General features: G+C 35.9%; 1 protein-coding gene across 4 annotated transcripts in view; it reads right to left on the reverse strand.

Moving 5' to 3' along the window:
* Positions 1-18079, reverse strand: part of ATP8A1 (ATPase phospholipid transporting 8A1) — a 117503-nt gene that overhangs the window by 85114 nt on the left and 14310 nt on the right. For 2 of the 4 annotated variants that reach the window (XM_055728162.1, XM_055728298.1), the window contains exons 4-9: positions 16645-16743; positions 12541-12586; positions 10518-10558; positions 9535-9608; positions 4899-4968; positions 4165-4292 (exon numbers count right to left, since the gene is read on the reverse strand). In XM_055728162.1, the coding sequence (XP_055584137.1) occupies positions 4165-4292; positions 4899-4968; positions 9535-9608; positions 10518-10558; positions 12541-12586; positions 16645-16743 (458 nt within the window). Of the gene's footprint in view, positions 1-4164; positions 4293-4898; positions 4969-6854; positions 6929-9534; positions 9609-10517; positions 10559-12540; positions 12587-16644; positions 16744-18079 lie in introns of those variants that run through there. The other 2 variants (XM_055728231.1, XM_055728352.1) reach the window with 2 other exon arrangements.

Below are 18079 nucleotides of genomic sequence, written 5' to 3' on the forward strand. Positions count from 1 at the left end.
GCCTTCCAGTGAAATAAATATCCTTTATGAACATGAGTAACTATTTAAAATTCGTAACACTATTTCCTGCACCTTCTTTAAATTGCAAAATCAGGTAAATGTCACACTTTTAGAACTGTGCCAAGCAAATGAGCAACAAAACCTCAAAAGACGTTGGAAACATTTAATTTAACTGTCTCCAATTCAGACAGCTGACTTCATACAAATACTGCAGCTCAGATTTTTCTTATAATATTAAAATTTTAGATAATTGTTATTCTCTTCCTGGGTCAAACAATACATTATTTTGACACTTTTCTTTCTATAAATATCAGCTAGCAGTTCAGATTTTTCAATAGCGCTCTGGTGTTTGGCATTCTTACCTAAAACTATAACCTCTACAGTTGTTTGAAACCAACACATTGTTAAGACCATAAATAAAGAAATAAATAAATTGCTTAATAACAGTAACTCTCTCATTATGTATCTCTGGTACATAAGCTATAAAGAGTCTGAGGAAGCCATGATATTTGGTAACCTTTCTGGCAGCACAAAGTCTCAGTGAGTAAGTTTCTGGTAATAATTTCTTTTGGATGGTCAAGTCCCCTTCCCTCCTCTCAGACACAAGCTTTTAAGATTCAAGACTGCAAGTAAAGAGGAAAAAAACACATCCTTCCTCCCCTAAAATTAACAAAGGCAACACAGGTTTTTGGAATCAGTTCTTCCAGAAACTAAGAGAAAAAAAATTAAATCTGGAAAAATACTTGAGCGCTTTTTCATAAAAACCTAATGACTAACAAACACCACCCCACTACAACTTGGCCCACTTACTTCCTAGGGAACTAGCACGAAGCATACTGACTGTTTAAGGAATCATTCTCCCCATCAACTAAGTATGTTTCAGGAACTGAAATGTTGAATGATATTGCCATGGAAAACAATTCCCAGGTACGGGCACTTCATCAAAAGAAGGAATCAGAAAAGAAATCTGAACTATAAAACATACCAAGATTTACTTGCTCTCTAATCTAAACTGTGCCACTCTTCCATTTGAGATGCGTTTGTATCACGGCAAAATTAAAAGAATAAATATCCTTTCAAGTATGAAAGGAACTGCTGGGGTTCGAATTAGACAATAATCATTAAGAGAGACTCCTGTTTGCAAAGACTGTTTCTGTGCTTATATTTATTTATTTGCATTCCGTGATCAGAATAATTCTAAGACTTTTGGACCATCCATCTGCACGATATGTAGACATTTCAGTTAAGGAATGGATTACCTCTCATTCCAAGACTAGATACACTAACATGAATGTCACAGATGATGAAAGAAAAATAACTTTCTCTGGTTATATGTAAGTCTCCCACAGATAAACTGGACACCTTTTCAACTACGGACCTTCTCCGGAATGACAAAATACTTTCTGTCCCTTCTACTAATACAAGAGTCTAGGAAGGCAGAAGTCAAAACCCTCCACTCTTAATTCTTGTACTTCATGAAGAGCCAGGTGAATTCTAAGACTCTTCCTGCCACTTCCTGATCTCCCTCTTTGTCCCCCCGTTACAAACTGTGAAAAATACACAGTCAAGTCCTTTCTATTGCAGGCCCCCTTGATCCTTTTTTCCACAGGATGCTGGCTCTCAAAAGGGTATTGTTCTCCAACTTGGCACAGGAATTTATCCTCAGGGGTCTGTTAATGGGAAGACAATCAGAAGAGAACTGGGATTGCAGTCACTGGGATTTGTCTCTAGCAGAACTGGCATACAGACTAAGTTGCTGAGAACAGGCAGCAAAACAACCAGGGGCATAGAAAGCCCAGATCAGCCAGGTGTAATGTTACTGGTCCTCAACATTGTGAACACTCCCCACTCTCTAATGAGGTGACAGTGCGATGACTCGACAGAGCTCTCAGGTCTCTATTTCCTGGCGTCAGTCTTCTCAAAACTGGCACAACTCATCTAATTCTTCTTGCATGCTATGTATGTAACTAATGACTCCTTAGCAACACATTTGGGTTGTATTCAGTAAGGGATGCTCTCAATGGGGAAATACCTGAAAGCATACTTTCCTGCCAGGGCTGTCAAGGGTATAATAAGAGCCAGTAATTTCTTAAGACACATTTGAAAGCTTACATACCAAAGTGTTTTTCTTAGCAAGCATAATTCACTCTTACTCAAATTTCTTAACAATGTCTCCAGGAAAATGCTTACTTTAGATGTGGATAACCAATATCTGCCCTTGTTTTCAACTTGCTCACCCTTGTTCTCTGAGCCATTGTCTAATCATAATTTCAAATTTGTCCAGGCTAAAGAACTTTTCTCCTGTCTCCAGCCAATTGTCTTCATTGACTATAATGAAGCTGACGTGCTTCTATATATTCATGAGCGTAACAGACAGCTGCACACTTTGGAGATAAGAGTTAACTCACTCAAAAACTGAGGAAGAAAACCTTTCCAGCCTCTTTTAGTCCACAAATTTACCCCAACGGCAAAATAACTGTAGTGGAGTTCTACCTTCTTGAACACTGAGTATCCAGAATTAAAAAAAAGAGAACCTTTGGGTATTTTAATTGCTCTCCCATAAAAGGAAAAAAGGAAAAAAGAAAAGACTGAAAATGTCAACCAAATAACTCATTGGAGTGACATAAATGTTTTATCTAAAGGGAAAGAAGAGGGAGATAAATTTTCAATGTCCTCTATTGCTTCTGCAAAAATGTTAAGGTGGTAGTGGATAAAATGGAAATCATAACCACTGGATCTACATAATCTGGTGGGAAGGTTTTAAAGATCTGGATAAATAAATACCAGTTAGATGAATCTGTGCTACCTCTAATACAGGAAGAAAGAGAAGTCATCCCTGATTTTTCTGGTTGGAAATAAAGTCAGGATCCAAAAAGAGTTACTTACCTGCAATTCTTTTTCACTGAAGGTAAATATTATATTAGAGCCACACTTTTGGAACTATCCTACTACACAGGAACTATATTCAAAATATTCCAAAACTGAATTTCCCAAATGACAAATTGCTTGACCAGCAGATGGCATGCTCCTACACATTCTTGAGGCATAATAGCCATCAGCATATTCAATGTTTCTTTTTTAAATCAGATTTTAAAGTTAAATAATTAGATTAAAAAGAAAAGTATGTTTTTCCCTCTAGCCAGGGAGGAAGGATGAATGTGTGGATCTATTATAACCATTACCTTCAGAGAAGAATTACAGGTAAATGATTTTCTCTTCTTAACGACAAGTACAGTGGAATTATAATAGATCCACACTCTTGCGACTGAAAACTCCCGGAATGCATCTGTAAGAAATCAGTAAATAAAAAATGGAATATTAAGGGAAAAAAATGTATTTGATAATTAGTTAGCACTACATATATATATATAGATATATATCAGTCTAAAATCACAAACATGAGTAATACTATATATGGAGAAATAAATGCCTACCAAATAAAAAAGAAATCCTGTAAATCTTTGGGAATGAAGGACTGAACAATTCTGGATCTCATAATGAATTTTATACTCCTAATGTACCACATTTGGTTCAAACCCATAGAAGACTCCAAATATTGGTATTTGGTAAGCACTTAAGTATTTTAAGAATTTTTGAAGCAGTTTTACAAGCATGTATGTTGTAGTTGCACTGAGGTGGTCTATTTTTTACAGAAACATACTTTCAGTAAGCTGAAGTATTAAACGTCTTTTCAGCTACCAAATTAGAAAAATTAGAAGTATATAGCAATGGACTCAGTTCCACTCTAGTCTTAGACAAACGGAAGAAAACAACAGTAAAAACAGATAAGAAACTACTCCTATTCAGCTTCTGTGCTAGAAAGTTAACAGGCAAGGAATGAGATGCTTAAGTAGTGAGTTACCAGGTACATATTCTATAACTATCACAATTTGATTAAAACTCCCTTCTATTATTAATAGCTATTGCTTTCTGAAGGTCAGCTAAGTATAAAAACTCAAGTTGTACACATTAGAAGTAAGGTTTTATCCCTCTTGGGTTTTTTGAAATGAATAAAATCTAACAAAATACATCAGAAAAGATGTTTACCTCTCTAGTCTTAACAGAATAAAGACTTTACTATTCATATTTTAACTTCAGTAGTTTAACAACACATCTATCTACTGATAGCCTGACTCTCCTGACATCTTCCTTGAATTTACATACCCATGCCCATCCAGTCTGATGTTTCCAACAAAGTCATACAGATGTCGGTTTGGGCTCTCACATTCAATTCTGCCTGAAAGTCTCATCAAGCTTTCTATGTCCTTTATGTCTGCTGTTAGTGGCAAACCCTGTAAAAAAAATTAATTTGTCATGACATTAAAATCACTTTCCACTATATCATTCTATGTATTGTAAATCTGACAGGGATACTGGTTTTCCAGTCTTGCACTATGGTAGCAAAATGGGATTACTACACTTTGCTGTCATGCTACTGGATGTTACACACAGTGAAAAAGTCACTTTGGTATCTTAAAACACCATGAAGACGGGGCATAACCAATCATATAGCTCAGCAAGAACACCCCTGCATAGAGACTGCTATTCCCTACCTACCCCTGAAGGATAATACTGGCACCATCAGCTTTTTTCTGCAGGGCTGCTCCCTCATCTATCCTCTAAAAACAAAACCAATACCCAAACTACTAATATTTCTACCTATTTTCCCAAAGGAAAGCCCTAACATAAAGCATAAAACATGGCTTAGGAGTAACCATTACCTCCTTCTACTTGATTAATTGAACAAAAACTTTAATGATGTCAATAATGCACAGCTTTTTATTCAAACTACTAAACTTTCAGTCTTCTAAAACGACCATTAATGTCATAAAATGTTTTTATAAGCAATAATAGATGAAAATAATATTAGTAATATTCTCAAAAAATTAAATTCCTACCTGTCGAATTTTTAAGTTTGTCTCACCATCTAAGTTAGATGTTTCGATGTAGCACATAGCCTGTGGTTCACTATTAAGAAAAAAAATAATCCTTAATTTTAAATCATGTCAAAATCCATGGATTTCCTGCAATCTTTTAATACCTATTTATGCCATCAGGTTTTTCTTTCTCTTATCAAATCTCCAGAACTAGAACATTTACAGCCAAACCTGTGAACAACAGCACGTTACATTTTCAGAAAAGTTTGCCAAAACCTATTCTTAGATGAAACACTGCTAAAAATGCTGTACACAGCAGCAATTTTGTGTGTTTTAACATGAGATTAATTAAGATACAGGCACAAGTATAGTGTGTTTGTAGTGCCTACTACTGTGGGCAGCAGTAGTTTAGATGTAAAAGTTTTCTTGTAAATGGTTCTCTTATAAAGAGAGTCTAAATTATGGATAACATCATACAGTTTTTTAAATATGTCCTCTATGCAATTTAAGAAGCTTTTTTACAAATTAAAAGTTTTAAGTTTATGTAGAACATTACTACTTGAATGGTTCATCTATTTGACACATATTGATAAATGGCTGAATCCTTGCGTTTAATTTTTTCAATAAAATTTTTTGGCCTGGGACACAGCAGCGATTCCATACTTTGTAAAATACTTTTAGACTTTAAATCATATTACAACCATTACAGAACTAACAACTATGAAAAAAAAGAGATACAAAAGGACAAAATTACTTTTCTGCAAATAGTAAAAAAGAACAGGTCTAACAGGTCAGGGTTTCTGAATTACTCCAGTCAGCTCCCATTTTCTGGGTATGAAGACAGAGCACCTATTACTTACAACTACAATAGAAAGAAGTTTTGATCCTGTAAAGGATCAAATGAGTCATAAAACCCCCTTACAACTTAAAAAAATAAAGGTTTACTCCTCTACACCACTTTAAAACTTCTAATATTTTCCTTCTTTCTAGCACGAAATGCAAGCATCGAGTGCTTTTTAAAATTTTTTGTATTAATGAAACAGTGGCTACTGATAGGTGACTTAGTTTTAGATTGCAGGATAAAGTTATTATTCTAACCCAATTTTGTAAAGCAAAAGCATTAAAATGTGATAAATCATTATCATAAATTGCTTTCAGGCTACCGTTTTCTTGGCAAAACTTTTCTAAAAACATAAATAACTTCTTTTTAGATTGTTTGGATGGAATCACCTGTACAAAACATTACAATTCTAGCATTTTTATCAGTTAATAAAAAACAAGTAATATTTTTTGTGAAGCACTTGTAAAAGACTAAGGCAGCAAAGACATCTGAATTGCAACACATGCTTAATTGTAATTACTGTAGCAGATAGCAGTGACCTCTGAAGTAAGTTACAGATAGATCAAGGCAGGCCCATTGATTTGTTAGGGAAAAACAAAGTGCAGTAACAGTGCAGACAACAGCATAAAGCTTACGTGTCTAAGAAACATGCATTTTGTCACAATACACAAGAACAGCGCTGCTTTTGCCACTGCATGCAGCAGAGACTGTGCAACATCCAAGTTTGTGCAGAGGGTCCTCTACCAGTCCTACCAACATGAAACTATATTCTTTGCTGAAAACAGTGGGTTGGTATAAACATGTATCTTCTTCTTAATTTGCTCTAAGGAATTAAACACATATTTATACTGGAGTTTTACTGTGTGTTTATATAATGACAACTTGTCTGATAAAATTTCACGAGGATAGTGTAAAAACAAAGAGGACAAAGAAATTTTCATTTCTTGGAGTGTTATCATGTATTTACACTTTTATGATCTGTACTTTTATCAAAGGAACCCCTTCTAATTTACATGTGTGGGTTTTGTTGAAGAAAGGTGAACAGCAAAGCAAAGACTGTCAGCATAGCAGTGTTCTTCATATTTGGTATACGAGGACCCACATACACGTATCCTGTGCAACTAGTTTATTCTAACCTTGATGACAGACTGATGAGATCAGCTGGGAGATGTTCCCCATTGGTCACTTTCACTACTTCCCCTACTGCCACCTACACATCCCAGTTTGAAAATGATTAGAACAGAAAAATAAGTGACAGGAAAAAAAAAAACCAACAAACCAAAACAAATGGACAAAGACAAAAAGACAGAGTTTGAAATTATTATACAAACAATACATGTTAATTAAAATGTCTGATGGCAATTTTTTCAAAATCTATTTTAATCAGGTCAGAAAGAAAAGAGCTAGGTTATTTTCATTCTTACTCAAGTGGATCGTTTTACTTTAAGGCACCAGTTTTAAGCTGCAGAATACGTTGACGTTGTACAGGAAAAGTAAAAAGCTGTTAACACTTATTTCTCAACTGACAAAGTTTCTAGCCACTCTGTACACGAATTACAAAAATAAAAGCCCAACAAAAGATTTTCCACCAATCTTTCTGAAAAGTCAGGTGACAAGAACCTTTTCCCATGTAGACATGCTGAAAATTATTTTGTATTTTGTTTCAGCTCTAAATTTCTATATACACTGAACTAGGAAGAACCAAATGGAATTAAATCTCAGATGTTTGTGTCCTTCTCACTGCAACAGATTATAGTTTCCAAAAATAATGAAGATCCTCTTTTTCTCCAGAAACTGCAACTGCTGGTAAAAAGAACCAAATATTGTTAGTGTGAATTAAAACCAGGCCCACAGGCTCACATTGCTATTGAAAACTAAAATGTTAACTGGGCATCAATGAACACCTGGAAAGCAAAAATCAATGAGACTGTCTTCCTGGAGAATGCAAGATACATGGAGATGAGAGGTAGAGAAGGAACGCACTTGCTAGTATGCAGGCAGAATTAGAAGTAATGCAGTAACACCAGGTTCTCTCCTGTTAGGAGGGATGCAACAGGACACTAGTAATACAGTTAAGAGGGAAGTTTTATCTGGAAGAAATGCCTGGACTGGGGCCAGAAAAGCAATCGTGATTCAAGAAGTCCCCTTTGCAAATTGAACCCTAGATGAAAACTTGACAGGAAAATTCAAGGTGAGTAATGGTCATAGTTGGGACAGTGTGTTCTGACAAGGGCTGTAAAGTGAGGCTAAACAAAGAGGTAACGACAGTTCCACTGAGTCCAGTAGCAGCTCACTATTATTTCAATTTATCAACATGTGATGTAGGATACCTACAGGGGGCACAAGGCTCAGAAAGAAGGCTTTGCAGGCTGTTGGTATTTTTGCGTGGAAACTACAACTGGAGAACACTGTGATGCAAGAATCCTCTAAATCCACAAGGGCAAAACAGTAACGACATCTAGGCAAAGACTCAAATTAGGAGCCTACTCAGGAAGATTATAAAGAAGCTGCTCTGAGAGGACGCAATCTGTTTTGCCTACACAACACTAGGGTTAGTGTGACAGAAGCTGTTATCATGCCCATAGAACAAGCGTTCTTGTTGCATGATGTATTGCCTATGAAGATCTTGGTGGAGAAACACCAATAAAATTTATAAACGCTTCTAAAAGTGCAGAAGTAAAAGGTTTATAGAGGACATTCAATACAAAAAACAGCTAAGATACAACAAACATTAGCACTAAAGACAGACTGTGGGGAAAATTTACAGTATTATCTGGCAACTACTTTACACGATAATAATTTAGTAGAAGTGTTTCAGAAACTGCTACACTTAATTTTAAGATATAATGGAAGATGGAATAAACAATGTACTAGTCTATACCACTGTCTGTCACAGAAATGCCTAAGATCCTAATCTTATTAATTGTATGTTTGAGTGGATTAATTGATTTCAGTGGGATCACAGAGGTTTTATACCTAATCTATAATCATACACCTAACAATGAAGTTTCCACTTGTGCCAGAAAAAAAAATTTGCATTGTGAACATACATTAATAAATCAAAATAAAATTAATCATATTTAAATAATCTTAATTTTAAAAATTCTTATAATACGTTGTCTATTGACCTGATCAAATAGATGTTGAAAAATGTGCATCTTCCACATGATGTGGATTTCTTAAATAAAACTGTCCAAGGAAATGATGATAAACAACCTCTGATTGTTCACATAAAAAAAGTCACTGCATTATATGCTATAAATTAACTCTTGCTTTCAGTGCCAAAATTATTCATATTTATTAGAGAATGAAGTGAATGTTCAGCTTATAAAGACAGTGCTAATTTGATGGTTCACATCTTATGTTCACTTTTTTTTCCTGATTCAACCATCAGACTGGCAACTATATCCATTAAAAACCATTTCTGTTCCCTGTAATATACCCAGTTCAATTTATTTATAGGATGCAATTCATTAGGTACATATCAAAAAACCAACCTGGTTAAATATGGCAGTTGAGGTCAAATTTTTAGACATAGAATCAGCCTTTTTTTGTATTGTATCCAACAACAAAATAACATACCAAGTTTTTCTTAGGGTTAAATTGAACACCAGTGTAATTTTAAAACTAACTGCCACAGTTTAAAGAAACACTGCCTTAAATGATAAATGCCTGAATGAACGAAAGACCACACTTCGGAACAGCAGCATTTTTGTTTATTCCTTATTTCCTTGGAGCAATCACAAATAAATAAATAAATAAATGCAGGGTAGAGAAACCAGCCTCTACACTATAAGCATCAGTGGGCATCTCTACCTTGATGAGAGCAGTACAGTGTCAGCAGGTATATACTCTTTGCCTTTTATTATAACTACATCTCCAACATCTACCTGAAAGAAAACTGGGAATCGGTTAATGGTCTCAGACAAAATATGTTATCCCTTTGTTTTAAGCACAGTAAATATTTACCTGCTGAATTTACTAGAAAGACAGTTAGAAACTCACACACTTAGAGAAGCCTATAGGTATTAGGTGCTAAAAGGTCACTGGAATTCTTTGGAAATCTGAATAGGCCTAATCCTGACCTTCTCTAATGCAGTTCTTTACTTTTGCTAGTTATTGTAAAATACTTTATTGGACGACTGAAACTGAGTTAAAAAAGAAATTAATCTCCCCTAAGATCACAGTTCTGTTGCATCGTGCTATATACCTTATTCTTGCTTCTCCAAAGGTATAAACCAATTTCATCCGAACCTTGCCTCCAAATTACTGTGGGTCAAATTTTGTTCAGGCTTTCAGGTATGGAAACCAGTAAAACTACGGGATTAGGTAAAACAGCATAACACTTAGTTCTTGAAAGTTACCTTTAACAGTCCCTTCCTAATTGATACTGCATAACAACCTTTAAAGTTCTCGTGGTTTAAGCCAAAGAGGTTCAGGAAATATATAAAGTCAGTTTCCAGAAAGAAGTCTCTGCCTTGGCACAGCAAATAATACTTAGGAACTGTATAGTTTTGCCATATACGAATACTCCCAAGTCAATCATATTATTAAAGTTATTTTTCACTGAATTTAAAGACTACCATTTAATGTCAGTTTTGCTTGACTCATGCCATCAAAACTGACTTGACTTAAAAGTAGATTTTAAGAGACAAGTATTAACAAACAAAAAATAAAATATAAAAGATTATACATTTCCCACCATACCAGATAATTCTTTACAATTACAATTATTTGGAGAAATAAAGCAAATATTAAATCTGCATTATGCTCTAAAAGTCACCAATATAAACACACACCTTTTCCCAGTGGACAATCTCCCATGCACCATTTCGTAGTACTGGCAAAAAAAAAACAACAACAAGAAAAAGAGTTTTCCAGTTGTACAATCTAACTGCAGTATATAGGTATGTGTTAGATTCCTTAGGAAAAGCCATACAGACACAGCACATTTACACAATATTTTACAGCATGCTTGTTTCTATGAATTCAGGTCAAGCACTTCAATTATACAGCACATACTCTGTGGAACAGGTTTTGTACTACAGAATCTTATTACAAAGCCAATCAGAACATTTCACAGAGTTTGAGAACCAATTAAATCTGATACAGATTGTATAACAATGTGGTACCTTCTAAAATAAATTAGTAATTGAAATAAAAGGTTCCAAAATAAAAAAGATTAAATTGGAGGTGTGTGCGTGTGAATTCAGTAATTTTTTCTCACTTCAAATACTGATGAGGTTCATACAGAAAAAAGATTCATAAAAAGTCACCAGCAAGTTTGTGATTCAGCTGTTCTTATTGACATAACTGCAATGATCCCAAGGTTCTCTCATATCTCCATTAACACACTGGAAATCCCCAAAATTCAGCCTGTGCCATTTAGCATGAGATTTAGTATAGATTTTCTCCATCAGTAGCAATTAATATTGCAAGCATGCACCGCTACTCTAGTATTAAGTATTGCTACTAAGATACAAAAAACATGCCTTGTTGGCCAGTTAATTGCCAAGATTAAGTGTTTTCACTTAATTCAAGTGTTCTCAGGGGATAATAAAGGTGACTTTTCTTCATTAGCATCAGTTACCAAACTACTGAAGATTGACATGCAGAAATAAAATTAAATTAAAAGAAATAGTTTGCTGTGTCTCAATACTTAGCTCCATGAGATTGTTCTCTTTCACTATGTCTCCCAGCTTTCAAACCATCAGGATGCTTATCTGAAGTACCTGATTGGGATCCCACTCTTATGCAAGCATGTGCTGATTTCAAAAAAGTGCATCAAATTGTGGGAACACATATGGCCTTTACATCTAAGTCTTCCTTGGGGTTCTGTCCAGACTGATCCCTCTTCTCATACATCTCAGTGATTTCTGCGAGTCATTATTTAACCTGCTTAATAATTCTTTAGGAAGAGAGAAATTCTCTTACCCTTCCTTCCTCCACATTTATTAGTGCTGACATGCCAGGGCAATGCTAAACGGAGCAGTCTGCCCTTCAGACAGCAAGCAAGATATTTTAATGACTGTCTCATGAATCAGATGATCATTACACAGAATTTATTTTGACAAACCATTTCCCTTCACTGGGATAACTACAGATCCAGAGTGAGGACTGGTTGTAATACTGTCCTAAGGAACCCAAGACATTTGATAACTGTGTCACCAAGTACCTAATTCCATCCCCTTGCATTAGCAATACTGTTTGTAGGGCCACTGTATCAACCAGATGAAAGAACTGATGAGAACTGAAAATACATCTTGCAGCAATCCAGATACGTAAGTTTCACAAACTGCTACAGCAGAGTAACTACCAGTGGAGTTCTGCAGGTCTGAAATGTAAATGTAAATAAACTGCCAGGGGCTTCTTAAGAAGTGCTGGCTGCAGAAGCATTTGCAGTGCTGAAATACATCCTAAGGCTGTTTCACATGCAGCCAAGCTGACCTGACACAGCATTACCCCTGCAAAGGGAAGGTCCTGTTCTGCCCTTGTCCCAAGCAAAGGCTCGTGTCCTCACTCCTGCCTCTGGTGTTTGTTGGGCCCTCTGATAAGCCAGTTTAACCCACTAAATGGAAGGTCAGCTTTTCTTTCTGGATTTGTTTCCTGATAGTTTAGCTGGTTAAAACCAGCTCACAGATGACAACTCAGACTCGTGAAAACATGCTGAGACACCTGAAATTCCAAATTTTGAGGTAATCTGCATAAGCAATTTCCCACTCAATTACCTGTCAACACTTCAGTTACATTACTACTATTGGCAAAGAATTCAAAAAACAATCCCCCCAAACCCACAATTAATAGGCTTAAAAAATTTCTCACCTTGAGTTTGTTTCTTGTTCACCGCATTATCAGCTTTATGCCTTTTCTAAATTAAAAATGCACAGTGGTTAAAGACTTCTGTTGACATGATAAATCTTTCACACTTATGATAACGCACACATGTATTACCCCCTCACACTCTTCAATTCAATGAACTGATTTAAAAAAAACATTTTAAACAGGACTATGGATTACTCACATAGTTACGATCACCAGCAAAGTCACACCCAGTTCCAGGCTAATCATGTAGTACTACAAAGTCATCTCACGTGGCCGACTGCAATTTAAAGAAGTTCCTTATATAAGGAAGCAGGGTATCTGTGTACCGTAACTTTGTCTTTCCTGGAACTGGGTGATGATTCTACTAGAGCAAAGATCATGGAACTTTTCCTCATAAAAGTGTCTCATACAGATCTGAAGTCAAGCAACGACTGTACAAACATACTACTTCACTTCCACACAAGTGCCTGTAGACTTCAGCAACAGTAACGAAGACAAACAGAGAAACAAAATTCATCACCCCCTACCCTCCACCCTGAACAGGCCATGATGTCCCTCAATTCTAATATAGCTGTGAGAAACCTTTCGACAGAAATATTTTGATGCAGCTACGAGCCACCAGCATTTTCAAGGTACAATCAAACTCAGCTACAAAAGGCTTAGGAGACTACTGTTTAAACACAGTATTTAAGAGTAATCAATTCAGTTCTTCCTGAACAAGAACATGACTTGGAAAATTAACTTAAATAGAACTAACTGTTTCAGGTAAGCTTTTTGAATAAGGCTACAGAATTCATGCCTTTGTAATACAAAGAAAATCAGAAGCAATCTTGTAAATTGAAAGAAAAAAATAAGTCAAGCTATGTAAGAGATTTATTTATTTATTAAAAGGCCACCTGATTACTTTGCAAAGACTTAGTTATTATTTTTTACTAGATTTTCACAGATTATCAGCAAATTCTCCTTTCAAAAAGATGGCTTATTTTACAGTTAGATATCCTTTGATCAGTGGGAAGGTATAATACCTTGACCAAAGCAAGTGTTTATTTGCACACAGGGAGAATTTCCTCCAGCTCGAAAAGTAACAGTTCAATGTCAGTTGCTTTCTGAGATATTATGAGTGAAAATCATTGGGAACAGCTGATAATCTAGTCTGCATGTCACAAATTTTGCTAGCACTTTTGAAGCATATATGGAAAACACATGCTGCTCATGCACAATGTCTTATGCTAACATCTTCTGCTTGGGATTTCATTCCAGAAAAAGAAGCATTTGGTTCTTGAGCTAAAGTATTATTCTGGCAAGTATATTTATTGATATCCATATATAAGGTTCCCATTCAAAAGTGAATTAATCTTGTTTTGATATTAGATGAAGAATAACCATTCCTGGAGATCTTATATATGCCACTGTGTAAAGAAACTAAGACATAATGAGAATTTAAGTTTAAGTGAAAGCACACTGAATATTTTACTATGTAGCAAGTGGTCAGCTTTCCCAGGAAAAAAGGTACCATTGTCAGTCAGCCAAATATTCCTGCATGATATAACCAGCAGGCAACATTGAATTTCATACCTGTTCGACTACAAAGCAATTTGTTTCATTTGGACTATTGTCGGCTATGCAAGTGAGAAATGAATCAAGTTACCACCAGCTATATATATAAACACACGCAGAGCCTTCAAATTAGCACCTATATCAGCTCCTTCATCTCAATTTAGTTTCAAGTAAGTACAGCAGGAATTAACTACATGCTGAGGCAATAAACTTAACAGAAAGAAAAATCATATCTGAATTGCCTTCAGGTATCTCTGTAATATTTGGTAATAAGGATATTACTGTTTTAGCCGATACATGCAAAAAACATGAGACCTGTTCCCTGTCTTACCCCCTGCCCCCAAACTGTGCACTTCAAGTTGCAAAGAGCAAATGGTAGGAACAAATGACACAAAAGAAAGGCAAGTGGATGAGATAATTTTAAAAAGGACACTTTGTACAGTAGCAGCAGCCTCAGTTTTATATCTGCCTAGACACCGACAGATGGTGTTAAGTCTGTAAGCATTAACAGCAGAATGGTTAAAAATATCTGAAAGAACGTGAATTGATTTTATGGCTCTTTTTAAAAGAGATTTTGTTTATGTACAGGGAAAGCAACAAAGACATTTAAGGAGAAGCTGAGTATCGGGCAGCAAATACTAGAAATGCAAAATAAAACAAAAACATTGAACGGAAACATCATCGCCTCTTGCAGGACCACTCTGTGGCCCTCGAGCTTCATACAACCCAGAGCGCCAATATATCTTGCCAACCATCCACTCACAGAGGTAACTGAGGAGACGGCTGAGTTGACTGTATCAGCAAGAAAGGCAGCACATCACCAGTCACCCTCCATTTCAGAGCTTCTTTGCAGCTCATCACTCTTCCTCTTGATCATTTGTGCAGTTTCTGGTCATAGACAGTAATTCTGCTCAAACACAACAAATCTGATGCTCCCAGGAAGCATACTATTTGTGTGAAGGGAAAGACTATACTACCTACAATCCTTGCCAAAAAGCAGAAGAACAGCCCACAATTTAAAAAAATGGGAACACTACTCCTCTAGCAGACAAGGCACTCTGCCACATTATGATGTATCTAACTTCTTGTTCTCCACACAGCATATCTGCAGAACTAGAACAGAATAAGAACAGATGAAGAAATTCTTGGCATCTAGAGTGATGTGGGTAAATCATCAAGACTAATTCCTTAGATACAAAAGACATTGACTGAAAGACTCAACTATGCCATGCAAATTAGAGAGATGGGATCTACCAAACGCTTTCAGTGAGGAGCAGGCAGGGAGGTACCCAGAAAACCCCAGTATCTTTCGTAGGAAGTGTAACAGAGCCTAGAATTCCCTTCCCTACCCATAAAATATAAGAAGTCAGAATGGACACTTCCACCATAACAATATCCCAGCTCTTTTAAAGTTTTCATTCAACGCAAGAAGGAAGAAAGCATAATAACCACTATCACAAACACTGACTGGAGAGCACCAAGGAAAGCCTGGCATAGGTGGGAGCACCTGCCCAAGGACAGATATTCCATGTCTGTTCCTGGCCATCACATGTCAGCATATCACACTTAGCACCAAGAGATGAAAGACTAATAGTAAATCACGCTGGGCTCGAACAATGGGAAAAACTGCAAAAGGCCTATTCCCCTTGCTGTCTACAAAACCATGCAAAATCACAACAGTGAAACCAAGGACTTTATGAATGCGACTTTAGAAATAAAAGAGATTCACCAGATATGTGGACCTGGATTTTACAACTGGAGAAAATCCATTTTTAAAACTTTAAAAATGGCACATCAATGACCTGCACTCATTCATCTGAAATTTATTAAACAAAATAAATTACTATTCTAAACATACTAAAAGTGTCACATTATAATTCCAGTAGAGAGTTAAAAGACATTTTTTAGAAAGGTTCAGGAATTACTTGGGTGTTAAACAAAAATCCATCCAGTTTCAGGTATGGAGGTATTTTATAAAATGTTAGTCTAGTATATAATTCACAGATTGAGCTTAAATCTATCTCACAAGTATAATTAGTCGGAGTGAAGGACTCTGCTCCTGCTCATGAAGGAAGAAAAAAAATATTTTAACCAAATACATATTTATAGGTTATTCGGTTTTGAAATAGATTCCACTTGAGATGAATTCAATAGCTTCCAAAGTCTTCTTTTAGAGAAGCGCTTATCTGAGAAAATTGATAATATTCTGGACCTGACTGGGTTCTGTGGATTCTTTAGCTCCAGTTTACACTTTAAAAATATGCTTGTACTTCACTACTGAGAACTAGTACAATCTATATAATTGTACTATTTTTCTATGCTAGAAACAATCTATATAATAAATGTAACAGACACTGTTTTGCCATATTATTGTCACTTGTATATAAACAAACTTCAAATCGTAACATCATATTCTAAAGATTTAATCTTCTGAAAGCATCCAGAAGGCAAGAATGGTTCAGTACCGAATTCTTCAACAATTTTTTTGTAATATAATTTATGAAAAATTTGAAAGCTATTTACAAAATATTGCTATAGAATACTTACAATATCTTCTATTATCTCCTTCACTGCAGCTACAGCTAAAATAAATAAGAGAGGGACCAATGTTGTGTAACGGCCTGTTGGTGATACATCTGGTATTTGCTATTAAAAAACAAAAAGAGAGAAAAAATTTGTTTGCATTGCTGGTTGGAAACATATTTTTAATACAAGAAGCAGTACTTTCTGTGCAAAAACAGACAAGGCAACTGGATTCACTATTAAACACGGTGCTGATTATTTCCAAGAGAAGGTTATTGTCTTCAGTTCAAAAGCAGCTGATACAATAAAACATCTGCATTTTAAACAGCATAGTATTCAGTGGCATTACTTTCAGAGGTTTTAGTGTTTGGAGAATATTCACCTTCCTTTTCTGTGTTTCTGATTACATTAAAATACAATTAATTTTTTTGAGTTTAGACTTTTGTTAGAGTGGACACAAGTCCAAGGTATTTTTACTTCCTTTCAGTTTTAACATCTAAGAGATATTTTGTATTACACTAGTTATTATTTGACAAATTTCAAATAGCTGTCTTCTGCCAGACTATTTCAAGAAACCCATTTTTGCTAAGCAGGTATGGGCCCAGATGATGCAAGCAAATGTGTATGTGAAGTAAATGCTGAGAAGATTCACCTACTTATGTGATATATGTGGATAGTTATCCATAATTATCTTTATATTGACTAGAGTTCTTAATGGCAACATTGATTGGCGAGAGGATTGCTGCCTTAACAGACTTAAAACAGGCAATGTGGCACATATGACTACAATGAGATCTCTGCAAGAAGAGAGTACACTAATAAGTGGTGCCTCAATGTGGTTAGAAGACATCCTCAATTTACCATAAGATGTTTTGAAAAACAGCCAATGTTAGTTATGAATTCTACAAATTTCTTTTTGCTACCATCATATTGTGCTTCTGGAAGAAAACAGGATGATATGTACATATGCTATGTTTCTTGGAGTAAGACCTATATAGATCTATTTTCCATGTTACTCTAGACCACATTTTTCAAGCAATTAAATGGAAACCAGGCAAAAAGTTACTGTTGGGCAAGCACCTATGTGTTGGCTACAAAGGAAAGGGATCTACCACTTCAGCTACTCCTACCCTTTCATTCCTCCCTATGCATATGCCCAAACTCCCCCATTCCAATTACGTATTATTTTCCAGGTAAAATATGAAAGCAAAAGGGGCACCGCCCTGTTCCCTGGTTCCATTACCCCGTATTTCTTACTCCTGCCAGTACAGTCTCATTGATAGCCTGATAGGAGATGGTGGGCTTCTAAGTCCTAACCTTTCACCTCCTCACCTTCCAACTCCTCACCGTGCACACACCTGCCAGCCTGCCATGAGACATGCTAAGCCTCAAACAGCTTCTGAAGCCTCATACTCTGTGCTACTAGCTTGACGTACACAGTGGGACAAGAAAAGCTGCT

Source organism: Falco cherrug, chromosome 1 (genome assembly GCF_023634085.1).
Source record: "Falco cherrug isolate bFalChe1 chromosome 1, bFalChe1.pri, whole genome shotgun sequence".
Lineage (NCBI taxonomy): Eukaryota > Metazoa > Chordata > Aves > Falconiformes > Falconidae > Falco > Falco cherrug.